Source organism: Prionailurus viverrinus, chromosome D4, assembly GCF_022837055.1.
Source record: "Prionailurus viverrinus isolate Anna chromosome D4, UM_Priviv_1.0, whole genome shotgun sequence".
NCBI classification, from domain to species: Eukaryota; Metazoa; Chordata; class Mammalia; order Carnivora; family Felidae; genus Prionailurus; species Prionailurus viverrinus.
The window spans coordinates 15,202,903-15,218,941 of record NC_062573.1 but is presented as its reverse complement, the minus strand read 5'-3'; the positions used below and the strand labels follow the sequence as shown (position 1 = coordinate 15,218,941).

Here is a 16,039-nt window from a genome sequence, read left to right as displayed (position 1 = left end):
AAATTTCAGGAGGGACACCTGGGTGACTCAGTCAGTTGAGCGACTGACTCTTGATTTTGCCTCAGATCATGATCCCAAGGTCATGGGATGAAGCCCACATTGGGCTCCACAATGAGCATGAAGCCTGTTTAAAATTCTCATTCTCTCTCTCTCTCCCTCTGTCCCTCTCCCCTGCTCAAGCTCTCTATGTCTCTCTAAAAATGAAAAATTAAAAAAATTTTCGGGAAATGTAAAAAGACTGAAATGATTCAAAGTACTATAAAAAAGAAAAAACAGTAACATGAAGATATCTGGAAAAACCCAAAATATTTAGAAATTCCCAGTATATCAAAATCTGTGGGATACAGCTAAAGAAATTTAAAATCTGAATTAACACAGGATCTATTTTTAAAAACTGAATTCATAATTAAAAACCTTCCCACACAAAAATACGCACCCACAAATAGTTACACTGAATTTCATCAAACATTTAAGGAAGAAATATTAATCTTATACAAACTCTTTAAAAAAATTTTTTTAATGTTTATTTATTTTTGATAGAGACACTGAGTGTGAGCAAGGGGAAGGGCAGAGAGAGAGAGAGAGAGAGAGAGACAGACAGACAGACAGACAGACACAGTATCCAAAGCAGGCTCCGGCTCTGAGCTGTCAGCACAAAGCCTGACACAGGGCTTGAACTCACGAACTATGAGATCATAACCTGAGCTGAAGTTGGACGCTCAACTGACTGAGCTACCCCGGTGCCCCATACAAACTCTTTTTTAAAAAAAAAGGGAATACTTTCCAACTCATGTCAGTTTTGGTCATCTGCTATTTTCTGTCTTTCAAGGAATTTGTACATTTCAGTTGTTACTTATTATCTCCTTCTACTTTCTTGTGGTTTTACTTACTCTCAATAAAAATGAAAACAGAACAAATCAAACTTTTGGGATGTGGCTAAAGCTATGCTAAGAGGAAGATTTATAGCATTAAAATTATTACATTGCAAGTATCTTAAGTGAAAATACCAAGTGTTGGTGAGAATTTGTAATAACAGTAACTTTCAAACACTGCCAATAATAATTTGGAACTATCTAGTAAAGCTGAACATGTGTATTGTCCCTACACCAGCCTACAATTTCTCTTCTGGAGTAGCAAGCACATTTCTAAGATGGTCTATACTGCTTAGCATTCACACCCAGGCCTAACTCCCTCCCCTTAGATGTAGGCTACACCTAGTGACCTACTTCTATGAACAGAATACTTTAGCGGAAGTGATAGATTCTTCCCTTCCAGATTAGGTTTCAAAAGACTGACTTCTGCTTAACTCTTACTCTGTCTCTTGGTTACTTGGGAGAAGCAAGTTGCTGAGGCAAGCTGCACTATGGAGAGACTCACATGGTAAGGAATTGAGGGCAGCCTTTAGCCAACAAATAAGGAAGTGAGGCCCTCAGGTCAACAGCCCAGGAGGAACTGACTCCTGCCAATCACATGAGTGAGCTTGCAAGCAGATTCTTCCCCAGAAGATGACAGCGGCATCTACCAACACCTTGATAGCAGTCTAGCATAAGAGCCCCAAAGTCAGAGGACCCAGCTAAGCCATACCTAGATTCCTGACCCACAGAAAATGTAAGAAAATAAATCTTAATAATAAAGAGTAAAAGTGATGAAACAGAAAAGTCAACCAAGAGAAAATAAATGAAACCAAAAATTGCCTTTTAAAAAGGATCATTAATATTGAAAACCTCTAGCTATACTAATCAGAAAAAAAACAAAAAACAAAAAAAAAAACCCACCATGAATTATCAAGATCAGAACTGAAAAGATGGAAATCATTACAGATCCTAGGGATTAACAAGATAAGGAGCTCCAACTTGACAAATTCCTTGAAAGGTCTAAATCCAACACCCATTCATTTTAACAAAAAACAATGAATAGAAAAATTTGTTCAACATGAGAAAGACATCTAAGAAAAACCTACAGGTAACAAAGACAGACTACTTACCTTTATGAGCAGGATGTTGTCACCTCTACTTAGCATTATATTGGAGGTTTTAATTTTGGATTAAGGCAAGAAAAAAAAATCATCCAGATTCGAATTTAAAAAATAAAACTCTACTCACAGATGACATGGTCATGTACAAAAAAAAAAAAAAAAAAAAAGATCCTAAGCAGTTAAAAAAATACAGTAACAGCAATGCCATAAGTTACAAAGTAAATGTGCAAAGAAGGATTTCTATATATTGAAGAGAAAATACAATTTACCATACAAAAAAAAATGGGATACATTTAAAACATACATATAAACTTGTACACTGAAAACTACAAAACAGCACTAAAAGAAATTAGAGAAGACCAAAAAAAATTGAGATACTCTATTCCACAGGTAACAAGACTCAGTATGGTTGAAACATCAATGTCTCCCTAATTGATCTAGATAGTCTGTGCAATCCCAGTAATCCCAGTTTCCAAATAGAAACTGACAAGCAGATTGTAAAATTTTTAAGAAAAGTGCAAATGATTTTGTATAGCTAAAACAATACTGATAAAGAAGAACAATGTTGGGAGGACCTAACACTACTTGAATTTAAGACACTATAAATCTACTGTTATCAAGACAGTGTGAAAATAACACAGTAATAGATAATGGTTAAGAATTCAGTGTGTAGAAATAGACACACTCACAAATGGTGAACTAATTTTCAAATAATGGTACCAATACAATTCATCATGGAAAGGAAAATCTTTTCATCAAATGTGTCAAACTCATTATATAACCATATGGAAACAAGTGAATCTCCATCTCTACCACACACCACACACAAAAACAAGTCTGAGATTCATCTCAAACCTAACCTTTCTTAAAAGTTTAAAGTACAGGCTTAAAGCAAATAAATAGAATATTTTTATATCCTTGGGATAAGCCGATTTCTTAGACAAGACATAGAAAGCCATAACCAAAAAATGCAAAAGAAATTTATCAAAATTAAATTCTATTTATCAAGATACCATTAAAAAATGAATAGGCAAGCCACAAGGCTAGGAGAAAATATTCACAGTACATATATCTGAAAATGGACTTACACCTAGAATATACAGAAAACCCTTATAACCCTATTTCAAATAGAGTTCAAATAAAGAAAAAAAAATATTGACGATCTTGGGGGAAAAAAACATAGGGGGAAAAATACCTTCCATATAGAGAAATACAGATAAGAATTACAGGGTTTCTTTCTCATCAGAAACCCTGCACCCATTAAGAAAGTAGAATGAGGAGGAACCTGGGTGGCTCAGTCAGTTAAGCATCCGACTCTTGGTTTTGGCTCAGGTTATGATCTCACTATTTCATGGGTTTGAGTCCTGCATTGGGCTCTGCGCTGGCAGTGTAGAGCCTGCTTGGGATTGTCTCTCCCTCTCTTTCTGCCCCTTCCCCACTTACACACACACACATACTCTCTCTCTCAAAATAAATAAACTGCATATAAAGGAAAGGAAAGGAAAGGAAAGGAAAGGAAAGGAAAGGAAAGGAAAGAGAGAAAGAAAGAAAGAGAGAAAGAGAGAAAGAGAGAAAGAGAGAGAAAGAAAGAAAGAAAGAAAGAAAGAAAGAAAGAAAGAAAGAACAAAACAAAACTGCAGGCCCCAAATGGCACCACTTACGACAAATCACCAAGTCTGGACTTAATACCTAACCTACTAGCAGTTTCAACCTCCCTCAGAATTGGAGTCTTAATTGGTCAGCAGGAACTTTCTGAGGAGCATCAATGAGGCCATCTGTCACAGGGCCCTCTCAATCCCTCAAAGGAAGATGGAGTAATCTACATAGTAAGACCCCTGTAAAAGAAGGTGACCTTGCCTGAACAATCCTTTCTTTTCTTTTGCTAATAGCTTGCCCCACCTTCCTTCCTATAAAAACCTATGTTGTACAACACCTTGAAGCTCCTCTCTACTTAGCTGGAATGCTGATTCATAAACCCCTCAGTAAATCCAATTAGATCTTGAAATTTACTTGGTTGATTTTAACAACAGAAAACAATTATGAACAAGATAGATGTTAATCCGACTAAATCATCCCTTAAAGTGTGCAGAGTCTATATATACCGATCAAAAGACTGTCAGAGTGGATTTGAAAAAAGACCTTACAGGGGCGCCTGGGTGGCTCAGTCAGTTAAGCGTCTGACTTCTGCTCAGGTCATGATCTCACGGTTTGGGAGTTCAAGCCCTGCACAGAGCCTTGCACTGACAGTGTGGAGCCTGCTTGGGATTCTTTCTCTCCCTCTCTCTTTCAAAATAAATAAACTGCTGCCCATGCTCTCTTTCTCTCTCAAAATAAATAAGTAAACATAAATAAATAGATAGATAGATAGATAGATAGATAGATAGATAGATAGATAGATAGATAGGTAGGAGGGGCATCTAGGTGGCTTATTCGGTTAAGCATCAGACTCTTGGTTTTGGCTCAGGTCATGCTCTCACAGTTCTAGCTGACAGTGTGAAACCTGCTTGGGAGTCTCTCTGCTCCTCCTGCATGCTCTCTCTTTCTCTCTCTCAAAATAAATAAATAAACTTAAAAAAAATAAAAATAAATTAAGAAATATGTAAGACTTAATGAACATTCACAAAAGATAAGTGAATGACTAATAAATACATGAAAGAGTAGAAAAGCATGAAAAGGTAAGCACCACCATCAGTCATGAGGCCAATGCAAATTAAAACTATAATGAGATACTGTCAGCCTTTCTGGTTATACCCACTAGAATGGGTAAGTGAAGACTGGCAATACCAACTGTAGACAAGGATGCAGGCAACCTAAACTCCATAATACAAAGCTAGTCCGAGTATAAAATGGTACAACATTTAACAAAACAGTTTGACAGTTTCTTACAAATTTAAATATATGCATATCTAATTCTATTCCTACATATGGTGTAGAATGAAGCATACATCTATCCAAAGACATACACAAATGCTTAAAGCAGCTTTATTCACAACAGTCCAAATCTGGAAAGAACCCAAATGTCTATCAACATGAGAACAGATTTTTAAATATTGTAATACATTCACAAAGGAATACTCTCAGAAATAAAAAATAATGAACTACTGATACATGCAACATGGCTGAATCTAAAACTCATTTTGCTGAGTAAAAGAAGCCAGACATCAACGAGCTTTTACTGTATATATGACATATAAATATTTTATTCCATTTATACAAAGTTCATAAACAGAAAAATTAATAGACATCAGAACAGTTGCCTAAACTGACTCTGAAAAAAGGCAACAAAACAATTTGGAATGATGTTCTATGGCCTTGACTGGGGAGTAGGAAACATAGGTGGATACATTTCTCAGAATTTATTGCACTGTACCCTTGAAAACTGTGCATTTCACTCTATGCAAATTACCGCCCGATTTAATTAAAAAAAAAAAAAAATCCAGTAAAGGCCTTCTTTATTTTGTATAGCTCAAGCACTGCAGCAGGCAAGCTTTTTCTGAAAAGGGCCAAAAAGTAAATATTCTAAGCTTTGTGGTCATATGATCTCTGCTACCACTATTCAACTCTATCCATCTATCATGAAAATCACCAGACAATATGGAATTAGCATGGCTGTGTTCCAACAAAACTATTTACCAAACAGGTGGCAATCTGGATATGGTCCACAGTCTGTGTACTTTGCTAAGCTCTGGTCAAGCAAAAAAAAAAAAAAACCCAATCTTCAAAATCAATTTAAATATATTGTTCTTCCCTTTATACTAACAGGCATGATAATTATCAGAAACCAATTAATAGTCTTTCCTAAAATGAGTTTTTCTATATGCATCTAATGAATTAAAATAGGAAGACAACGGGGGTCTGGGTGGCTCAGTCTCTTAAGCATTTGACTCTTGATTTTGGCTTAGGGTTCGCGATTTTGAGCCCCACGACAGGCTCTACACTGGCAGTGTGGCATCTGCTTGGGATTCTCTCTCCTTCTCCCTCTCTTTCTCCCTCAAAAATAAATAAATAAACTTTAATAAAATAAAATAGGAAGACAACCCAGAAAACATATAAAAAAATCATCATTAAAAAAAATCATTTGTGGGGCGCCTGTGTGGCTCAGTTGGTTATGCGCCCGACTTAGGCTCAGGTCATGATCTCGCAGTTTGTGAGTTCAAGCCCTACACAGGGCTCTGTGCTGACAGTTCAGAGCCTGGAGCCTGCTTCAGACTGTGTCTCCCTCTCTCTCTGCCCTTCCTCCACACATGCACACGGACTCTCTCTCAGAAATATTTTTTAAAAAAATATTTTTTTTTATTTAAAAAAAATTTTTTTTAATTAATCATTTGTTTTAATAGCTACTACAGCATTTTGAAAACATAACTACAAATACAGGAAATATTTGAGTTTCAGATAAACCAACCAGTAAATAAAGTGTCAGCTGGAAATTTTTTTTAAGTTTATTTATTTATTTTGAGAGAGAAACAGAAAAGGAGGAGGAGCAGAGAGAGATGTTGAGAGAATTCCAAGCAGGCTCTGCATGGTCAGCAACGAGCCCGACATTGGGCTCAAACTCATGCATCATGAGGTCATGACCTATAAGCTGGAACTTTTAAATACACTTAGGTACACACACAAAAAGCTATGTTACCCACAATGCGGACAGTTTGGTTTATCTGGTATAATGAAGTTCTTTTTTTTTTCTTAAGTTTTATTTATGTAAGTAATGTATGCACCCAATGTGGGCCTCGAACTCATGACCCCAAGATCAAGAGTCACATGCTCTTCCAACTGGGCCAACCAGGCACCCAGTATAATAAAGTTCTTGAAACTTGTCCATTATCACTCATAGTCACCTAGTTGGTTCTTCATTCAAAAGAATTTAAAATAAAGGATAACACTGTTTCTTTTTTTTTTTTTTTATGTTTATTTTGAGAGAGAGAGCACACCAGCAAGCAGGGGTGAGGCAGAAAGAGAGAATCTCAAGACAGGCTCTGCAGTATCAGCACAGAGCCCAACTGGGGGCTTGATCTCACGACCCTGAAATCATGACCTGAGCTGAAATCCAGAGTCGGGTGCTTAACTGACTGAGCCATTCAGGTGCCCCTGCTTGTTTTTAAAAGCATATTAAAACGTGAAATAACATGAGACAATAAAACAAATACTTTGTGAGAAGTACCCAAAATTAATTTTCCTGCATAATTTAGGCAAGGCTCAAAAATTGATACACTGTATCCAGGGTATACAACTACATAAGTAAATCTCAAACATGGTATGTCCCTAAACTGCTTGAAAATGTTTATCTGTATTCAAGAAAATTCCAATCTAAAAAATGGGTCTAATTCTTTCTCACTACAGTAACACCTAATTGAGGAAACACCAGCAAAATCAGAAGGCTTGGGTTCCATTTTACGTTTGTCACCAAACTAGCTGCCCATTTTGCTATCATTCACTTATCAGGTATTTTTTGAGAGATTATGTGCCGGACATTGGAAACACAGTAGTGAAGAAAATATCACAATTTCCTGCCTTCATGACATATCATAGTCAATAACTTCATCTCTAAAAACAATTCCATTTTGTTTCTCTAAAATAAAAGATTTTATATTGAGTATTTTTAATTCTTTAAAAATGAAATCCATATTATTTGTCTGAGTCTGGGAAAGCAACTTGTGGAGCATAACCTGAAATCCACTCTTGCCAGTGGCTGAAACTATTTGTTGTATCATCATATTCAGATAGCAAATAAAGGTAAGAAACTGATATTCTCAAAAGACTTGTTTAAATTTGCTAATTTTGGTTTATACAATCTAGACAAATTATGAGCCTTATTAGCCTATTACCTGGTAACTAAATTCCTTGGATGGGATCCAAGAAAGAAGCAGAACAATCTTAGGAGAAATTCTCCATATAATGAGTAATTTTACAGACATTTCCAGTATGTAAGTCTATAAAAATATAGATTGACCAGTGAAACAACTAAATCAGCATATTGTTTCTTCAGAGTAGGATTTGACCTTTGTTTCCAAAGTGCTTGCTACTAAACAGGTAGTCAGAAATCCAAATCATGTATTCAAATCCAGTGGCTATGCCTAGTCTTTTTCTTTTATTTATCATCAAGATATATTTTTTCCCCACAGTAAAACAGGCATAACAGTCCCTCAAGGATAATTTCTCAATTTCAAAATGGTAAGTTTTTTAAATGTCTGGCTTACTCATTTTTGCCAGATAAACTAGTATCACGAATTACATTTTGGATAAGACCAAAACAATATTCACTTTAAATATCCTTTCCCTCACAGGGACATACAGAGACACGAAAAGTGATTCTAGACATGAGCCTGCAATTTCTAATCTCCATGTCATTCTCTTTAGCGTCATTCTCAAAAGAGAAAATGACTTGAGTATCTGCGGTGAGAAAAAAAAAAAAAAAGACGACGACGATGAGAAGCATACCTAAGAGGTTCCTCCATTTATTTTCAATTCATAAAATATGTTTAAAGTTTGCCAAAGCAAGCTAATTCAACCCAACTTCAAAAGACAGTGTAAGCAGTAGTTCCCAATTATGTTAGTCTCAGAATCCTACTGTTAGTTTCATATGCTATTTGCTGTATTTGTGGATTTTTTTAAGTTTATTCATTTATTTTGAGAGAGTGAGCATACAGGAAAGGAGCAGAGAGAGAGAGGGAGATACAGTCCCAAGCAGTCTCCATGCTGTCAGCACTGAGCCCGACATGAGGCTTGATCTCACGAACCAGGAGATCACGCATGACCTGAGTTGAAATCGAGTCAGATGCTTACAAGACTGATCCACCTAGGTGCCCCTATGCTTATTTTTTAAGATGTTTCAAGAATATGAGCAGCACCACATAGAATAACTGCAAATGTGGAAGTGCTGAAATTGCTAGCAAGAAGAGATGATGAAGAGAAGAAAGTGATTAAACAACTTTACATAAAATATATATAAACATCAATTATTTATTTGTTTTCTACAGTAATCCAAACTATTAAGTGGCCTCTAGAACTAGATTCTCAACAGGTTTATCAAATATCAAATTGCTAAAGGAAACCTTAAAACATCCATTTATATTTAAAAACCTCATACTGATGAACATTGTTTACTTGATTTATAGTTTAGAATTCAATAAACAAGAAAACTGATTAAACTGATGTGACATTACTTAGAAGAATTATTACTGTCAAATACTAATTATCCAGCTCTCCTGCTGCTCGCCTTCTAGACAGAACCCTTATTACTGGCAGCCAGTTATAATGGGGTGTGGGGTAAACGTCCAGCTTTAGAACCAGGAAGACATGGGTTTGAACTTTGGTGCACCACACCTTGAACCTATTTTACATCTCTAAAATGGGAATTTATTGATATCTACCTTGAAGAACTGTTATTAATTAGTGAAATACGTGTAAAGCAAGCTGGCACACAGTAGGAATTAGAGAAACCTTAGCTGCTACTATTACTGTATTACTCATAAGCACATCCAAGAGAAGATATAAGAAAGAACATGACAGGGAAACACAGCCTAGGTTACATTTAACTGCTGAGCCAAAACAAAAGAAAATCAAACACACTCACTCTGATAGTTCAAGTAAAACTATGGGCTAAACTTTTTGTTCACATTTTAGATATACAAGATTAATACTGTAGTACCTCTTCATAAATATATAAAATCCAAAATCAGCTACAAATCCACTTATTTTGGAGCTAAATAAAAATGAAAGATTATTATCACACAGTAAAACAGATAATTTTATGAACAGGTGAGATGATTTCACCATTGGAAAAAAAAAATGCTGAAACTAAGATTTAAAAAAGCTTATGAAAGGATAGTAAAAGAGTCCTACCTTTAAACCGACTGCTATAAGATCTGTAACAACACTGTATGGAAAAAGTAAAAAGAGAAAATGGAAAACAAAGTTAGAGAACAGGTTTTTAAAAGACAGAGATAATAAGATTAAAGAAAAAAAGGAAAACACTATAATAATAAAAATTAATAAAAATAAGAATGTGATGAGTTATGAAATGTTAATACAAAGAAAAGTGATGGGTCAGTCTAGCAACAGCAGAGTATAAAAGCAAAGCTTTAACCGCAACGTAAGAAACAAATAGTAGATCAAATTCTTTTAGTATTTATTAAAGTATAGGTGTGTTTCAATAACATGAATATGTGTTTATCCATTTTCCTCTATTTAACAAATCCAAATCAAAACTTAAAAATCACCAAATTTCATTCTTTTAAATCACTGGTCTGAATTATCATGTTTAAAATTCTAAATGAAATAAAACCACTGAGTGGCTTTTACAGAAATAGAAGGTATCTTGCAAATTTGCATCTACCACCCAAAACAGCTCACCAAAATACAGCTAAGATAGTCTCTCAGAACTAAAATAAATGCAAACATCAAATTTCAGACATGAAAAATTTCAAAGATCTGCTTTAAAAAAAAAAAGCTCTACCACATCAAAACTGTGTTTAAGTATAAATTATCTCAGGAGGAAATGAACACATACACACACACAAAAGACAGTTGGAATTTGAGGAAGAACTAGAAAGATACAATGACTGGTGGTTTGTTGTTTCTTTTTTAACTATCCGAAATAATGAAAAAGGACCTTTCTCAGGCTGTGGGAAAATGCAAAAAGTTAATTAGCCTCTAGAAGCAAAAATTCACTGTGTTCAAAACCACATCCCTTAACCCCAAGGTGTAGAAACTCTATAAAGTTCTCCCAAGCAAAAATCCATCTCTTCTAACCCCCAAGAAACCATCTTCAATTACAATTTACCTCCATATCTCCTAAAGCTCTAACTAAATTCAACATATTATTAAGAACCTTTACCGCTATTACTTAATAAAAGTAAACAAATTTATGAATCTGGCTTGCTCAATGACGCAAATTTACTTGTTTTAAACAACCATGTAGGTTAAAATTTTTTCCTTAGACTTGGTGAAAACTTGAAATTCATTTGTCTGAAATTTAAATGTGTCAAATAACTGTGCATAAAAATTAAGATTGTATCAGTCCTGAACTTACCTTCCAGGATCTGTCTTACTGCCTCACATATTTCAACGAATAAACAACTCATTCTTAGCTTTAATAACATATAAAGGGTGAAGAGAGAGTTATTAAACTATCCAAAAGAGTAAGTCTGCACTGCACAAAATGCAGAACTCCAGTCCTCTTTATTATTACTCTAAATTTTCCAATACCAAAAGCTAGCCTGCGTCCACAGCTCAAGTCAAATCATCTAACGGACAACACACTACACACTGTGAGACACCAATTTCACAACCTCCCGAAACTGAAATACTGGCATAATTACACAAATAATTAAAACAGCAAAATTATGCACCCATATAAAGTGTAACTGAATAAGGTGATGCGCAGTGAGTTTTCAACAATGCTCTCAGAAAAGTTTCAATTAAACAATAAAAATAGCTTCAATTAAATTAAAACAAAAGAAAGAACATCACAACCATGAATGAAATCTAAAATCGCACTTTGTCTAAAGTCAGTAGCAGTATGCAATTAGCATTCAAATGAGTTAATCCAAATATTCCATACACTTCATATTGTGAAAATACATAAATGAAGTCTAACGAAGACAAAAAATGTTGGAAGATTCCATTGTCTTTACACAGCATGGCAACAATCATCAACTATATGGTAACATGCACAAGGCTTTTACTGTTTAAGGAAGTTTCATATTATTCTACAACCAAGGGGTTTGCAGATATCTTGTCCTCAAAAGCAAGTAAAAGGCCAAACAAAACCTCAAATACATAATAGGAATAAGTAAGAGGATTTGCAAGCTCTAATAGAGCTGGAGATATTTTTAAAATCTTGATGTACATATGTAACAATAATTAATCTATGAAGATCTTAATCCAGTCGTTTCCTTAAACATTAAATTATCTGTCAGGTCCCACGCCAAATCCCTGGGTCCTCAGACAAATATTTATAACGGCGATTCCAAATCTTTTTATTTTGGTCACGGACCTCATTAACTTTTAAAGAGCTCCTCGAAAATTGAAGAAATTCACGGGGCTTCTTTTGGGGGGTTGTGGGGGACAGCGTCCACGGTCACCAAGTCCAGACGCCCGGTATACAGATATCGTTGGCACAGCTCACAGCCCAAGTCGGGAAACCTCCTCCGGTACCCCCCTGCCTCCCCGCACGTCTACATCCGCGGGGGGCACTGGCCTCGGGACCAGGTCGCCGCCCAGACGTGCACCGACGCGTGCACTCGCCATCCGCCTCTCCGCGGCAGCTCGCCTCCCCGCCAGGGGAAGCTCCGGCGCTCGCCCCACCTCACCGGTAAACAGCAACTCCCCAAGCGGGAGGACGCCCGCCCCGAGCGCCGCCTCCGCCTCCCCCAGCGCCGCGCACCATTTTCTGAGAGGAAGTGTCGGCAGGCCGGGCCGGGCTCCCCGGACTCTGCGCGCGGAGGGCGGACCCCGGCACCCGGCGGCTGCACCCGGCTTTCCTCCGCTTCCGGGTGTGAGGATGGGAAGGGGCGGACATTACGGGGGCGCCCCGTGGGGGAAAGAGAGGCGGCGGCGGACCGCCCCTCCACGATTTCGGGCCGCGCGGAAGCCCCGCCGTCGGGCTCGGCCGGGGCAGCTCCTCCGGTCGCCAACGCCGCGCCAGGCTCCCCGGCCGCGGCGCGTCCGGCCGAGAGCCGAAAGGAAGCGGGGCAAGCGCAGCCGATGAGCCACCGAGTACTTACCCATCCATGGCCCAGACTGAGGAGCGCACGGTGCGGGGACTGACGGGCTCACCGCGAGCGGAGGGCGGAGGCGGCGGCAGCTGGGCGGCTCCGGGGACTGGCAAGCGGCGCCTCTCCGGAGCCCCGCCGGGTGGGAGGTGGAAGGAGAGTGGGAAACAGGGGCGGAGACCAGGGACGCTCCCGCCACCGCCGCGCCCCCACCTTCCCCACCCCGCAAGCGCGTCCCCGCCTCGCCTCATCCCGCCCCTTAGCGTCGACGCCCTCCCTCCACCCCGCCCCCAGCCGGCCTCCGGCTCGGCTCCAGGGCGCCCTCTTCCTGCCGTTGCCCTAGGACTCCGCCTCCCGGCCTCTCATCCCAGCGCACGCGCGCGCCTCGCCCCTGCCTCCCTCCTGCGTTCACGGGAGCGCGCTCCTTGTGCTTCTCGCTTTGCAGTCCCGCCCGCCCACCCGCGGGCCCTGCCGGCCTTCCGGCTACTCTGCCTCGGGCTGCCTGGGTCCGACTCCGCTGTCTACCGGCGGGAAGAGCGTTGGAGACCCGACTCCTGAGTGTAGGTAGGAGTGTCTCGCCAGGACCCCAGAACCGCGCTAGAATTGCTCCTGGTGAGCGAGGCTGGCGGTGGCTCGACCCCAAGCACCGAGGCAAGGCGCGGTCAGTGGTCTTCCGAAGCCCCGAGCCCTGCAACCCACGGAAGCCTGGGTTCAGGACCCGGGCCGGTGCGAACTCCAGTGCGGGACCCGCCGGTCGTCCGCCGGGTCCTATGAGTGGATCCCTGGGACTCCCAGTGGCCCGATAGGTTGAGATTAAAATGAATGAGGTGAAACAGACTGCCCGCAATTTAAGAACCTCTCAATTGTGTACAGTTTTAGTCTCTATTCGACCCTACTGTCTGGGTTTGGATTTACACGAAATAGTCGTTGCACAATACGGAAGGGCCCCTATATTGCCAGTATTTTATACAGGTTTTCATATCCCTTCATGTAAAGAAACAAATCCTATGACGGAGTGATGATTCCCTTTTTTTTTTCCACGTGAAAATGTAGATACTGGTAGAGTGATTTGCCCACAGTTTCACTGCCACTAGATCTCTTTCCTCTCGTCTGGGCAAAATTTTGTATCTAAGTAGTGGCACCTCGATCGTTTTCCCTTTTATATGCTGTATGGTTCTGAAATTCAATGATTTCCCAATTCACAGTTCATCAAAACATGAGCCACGAAAGGCTATCCTCAACCAAATTCTTAACCTGACCAGGAAGAGAGGGGCTGCCCCTCCCCCCAGCCTCCTCATTTGAAAAGCAAGTAACAAGACAATCATCCTCTATCTTTGCTAGTATCCTGCTTTTAAATAAGTAGGTGCTACTAAAACGACTTAAACTGTCGATTCATCCATCATTAAGGCATTATTTATTGAGTGTTTACTATGTGCCGAGCACTGCAGGAATAACCAAGAAATCAGATTCCAGCCTTCATGGTTGAATGGATTCCTCAATCACTTTATTATTTATTGGCAAAAAACAATTTTCAGATAGCTCAGGTATCTAATTCAGGGAGCCTACTTTTAAAGAACTGTAACTTCAATCCCTCTTTCCAAAAAATAAAATATATTTTGTTTTATATGTTAAATACAATATTAAGTTGCACTCTACATTGCCAGACAGATGTTAAAAATTCAGCAAGACAAGCTATTTTTTTTTAATGCTTATTTATTTATTTTGAGAGAGAGAGGGAGGGAGCACAAGCAGGGGAGGGGCTGAGAGAGGGAGAGAGAGAGAATCCCAAGCAGGCTCCACACTCAGCACAGAGCCAAGGTGGGGCTGGATTCCACGAGCCTGGTATCATGACCTGAGCCAAAATCACGAGTTGGATGCTCAAAAGGCTGGGCTACCCAGGTGCTCCTACTTAATTTGTTTTTATACTGCATGCTAGGTCATAATTTCATGTACCATAATTAATTTAACCTCTTCCAAAATAGTGGAAATTTAGAGTTGCTAATTCAAAATAACAATATTGCAAAGAACATAATATATATGAGCATCTCTGCACATGTGAGTGTTTCTGAGGAATAGGTTCCTAGAAGTAGAATTGCAGAAGAGGTATAAACATTTTCAAGTTTGATAAATATTGCCAAAATGATTCCAAAAAGGCTGTTCTGATTTACATTTTCTTAAGTTGCCTTTCTCTTAGCCCCATGCCTTAAGATAGCTGACAGATTTCAGTTTTAAAAAATAAATGTTAGGGGCGCCTGGGTGGCGCAGTCGGTTAAGCGTCCAACTTCAGCCAGGTCACGATCTCGCGGTTCGGGAGTTCGAGCCCCGCGTCAGGCTCTGGGCTGATGGCTCAGAGTCTGGAGCCTGTTTCCGATATGTGTCTCCCTCTCTCTCTGCCCCTACCCCGTTCATGCTCTGTCTCTCTCTGTCCCAAAAATAAGTAAAAAAAATAAATGTGAAATCGATCTGAAGCTCATTGTCCCTATTACTAACAATAGCTCTGGAAAGTCTCCAATGTAAAGATAGCATATCTGACTAATGAACAAAACTGACATTTCCTAAACACTTAACATCCCATTTTTACAACAGAAGCATAGATAGAAGAAAACAGCTCACAACAGAAAGCAAGGTGGAACCTTTCTATTTCTCTTGCCTTTTGGTCCTAAGTTCAAAAGACTTCTCACTGATTGAGTGCCTTAGGTTTGTGAGTGCCTCTGATTCAAAACAATAGACAGAATAGAAGTTAGGTCTTCTAGAACCACTTTTAGAATCCTAGATATTCCCATAGTCCAAATGGCATGGGAAAACCATGGCCTTCTATAATCTCAGCAAAAGTTTCTGAGGTTCCGGAATGATCAGATATCATCCACAAGACCTAGCTGGTCATGAGAACTTTATGTCCTGTCTAGTGGCTTTTTGATGGTGAAGAGAATATTGTGTTCTCTGTTTGCTCTAAACTTTTGAAAAGTAAGACAGTTACAATGACTTAATTTATAAATTTTCTAAGATTTTGCTTCTTTTTGTTTTTGTTCTAATTTGTCTAAGAAATTCCCCTGGGGGAAAAAAAAATAAGAAATTCCCCTGAAATGCCTTCACTGAGAAGACACACACACACACACACACACACACACACACACACACACACACACACATCCACTTTATCCACTATTATTATGTTTGGACAAAATGTAGCTTTTGAACATTTGCCTTAAGGCATTCCATTATGCATTGATAGTTAACCTTTAACATTATCCTATTCATGTTTACAGGTAAGACTTCTTAAGACATACAAGTAATAGAAAGATGCCAGTATAGGTCAGAAATAAGATCAGCCTTTAGGTGAATCTGGAAGGAG

At 39.1% G+C, this 16,039-nt stretch overlaps 1 protein-coding gene across 6 annotated transcripts in view; it reads right to left on the bottom strand.

The window, feature by feature from the left end:
• Positions 1–12,918, bottom strand: part of PTBP3 (polypyrimidine tract binding protein 3) — a 121,897-nt gene extending 108,979 nt beyond the window's left edge. For 2 of the 6 annotated variants that reach the window (XM_047829513.1, XM_047829514.1), the window contains exons 1-2: positions 12,700–12,918; positions 9,815–9,848 (exon numbers count right to left, since the gene is read on the bottom strand). In XM_047829513.1, the coding sequence (XP_047685469.1) occupies positions 9,815–9,848; positions 12,700–12,707 (42 nt within the window). In that variant the 5' untranslated portion in view covers positions 12,708–12,918. Of the gene's footprint in view, positions 1–9,814; positions 9,849–11,969; positions 12,267–12,699 lie in introns of those variants that run through there. The other 4 variants (XM_047829515.1, XM_047829517.1, XM_047829516.1 and 1 more) reach the window with 2 other exon arrangements.
• Positions 12,919–16,039: the final 3,121 nt, after the last annotated feature.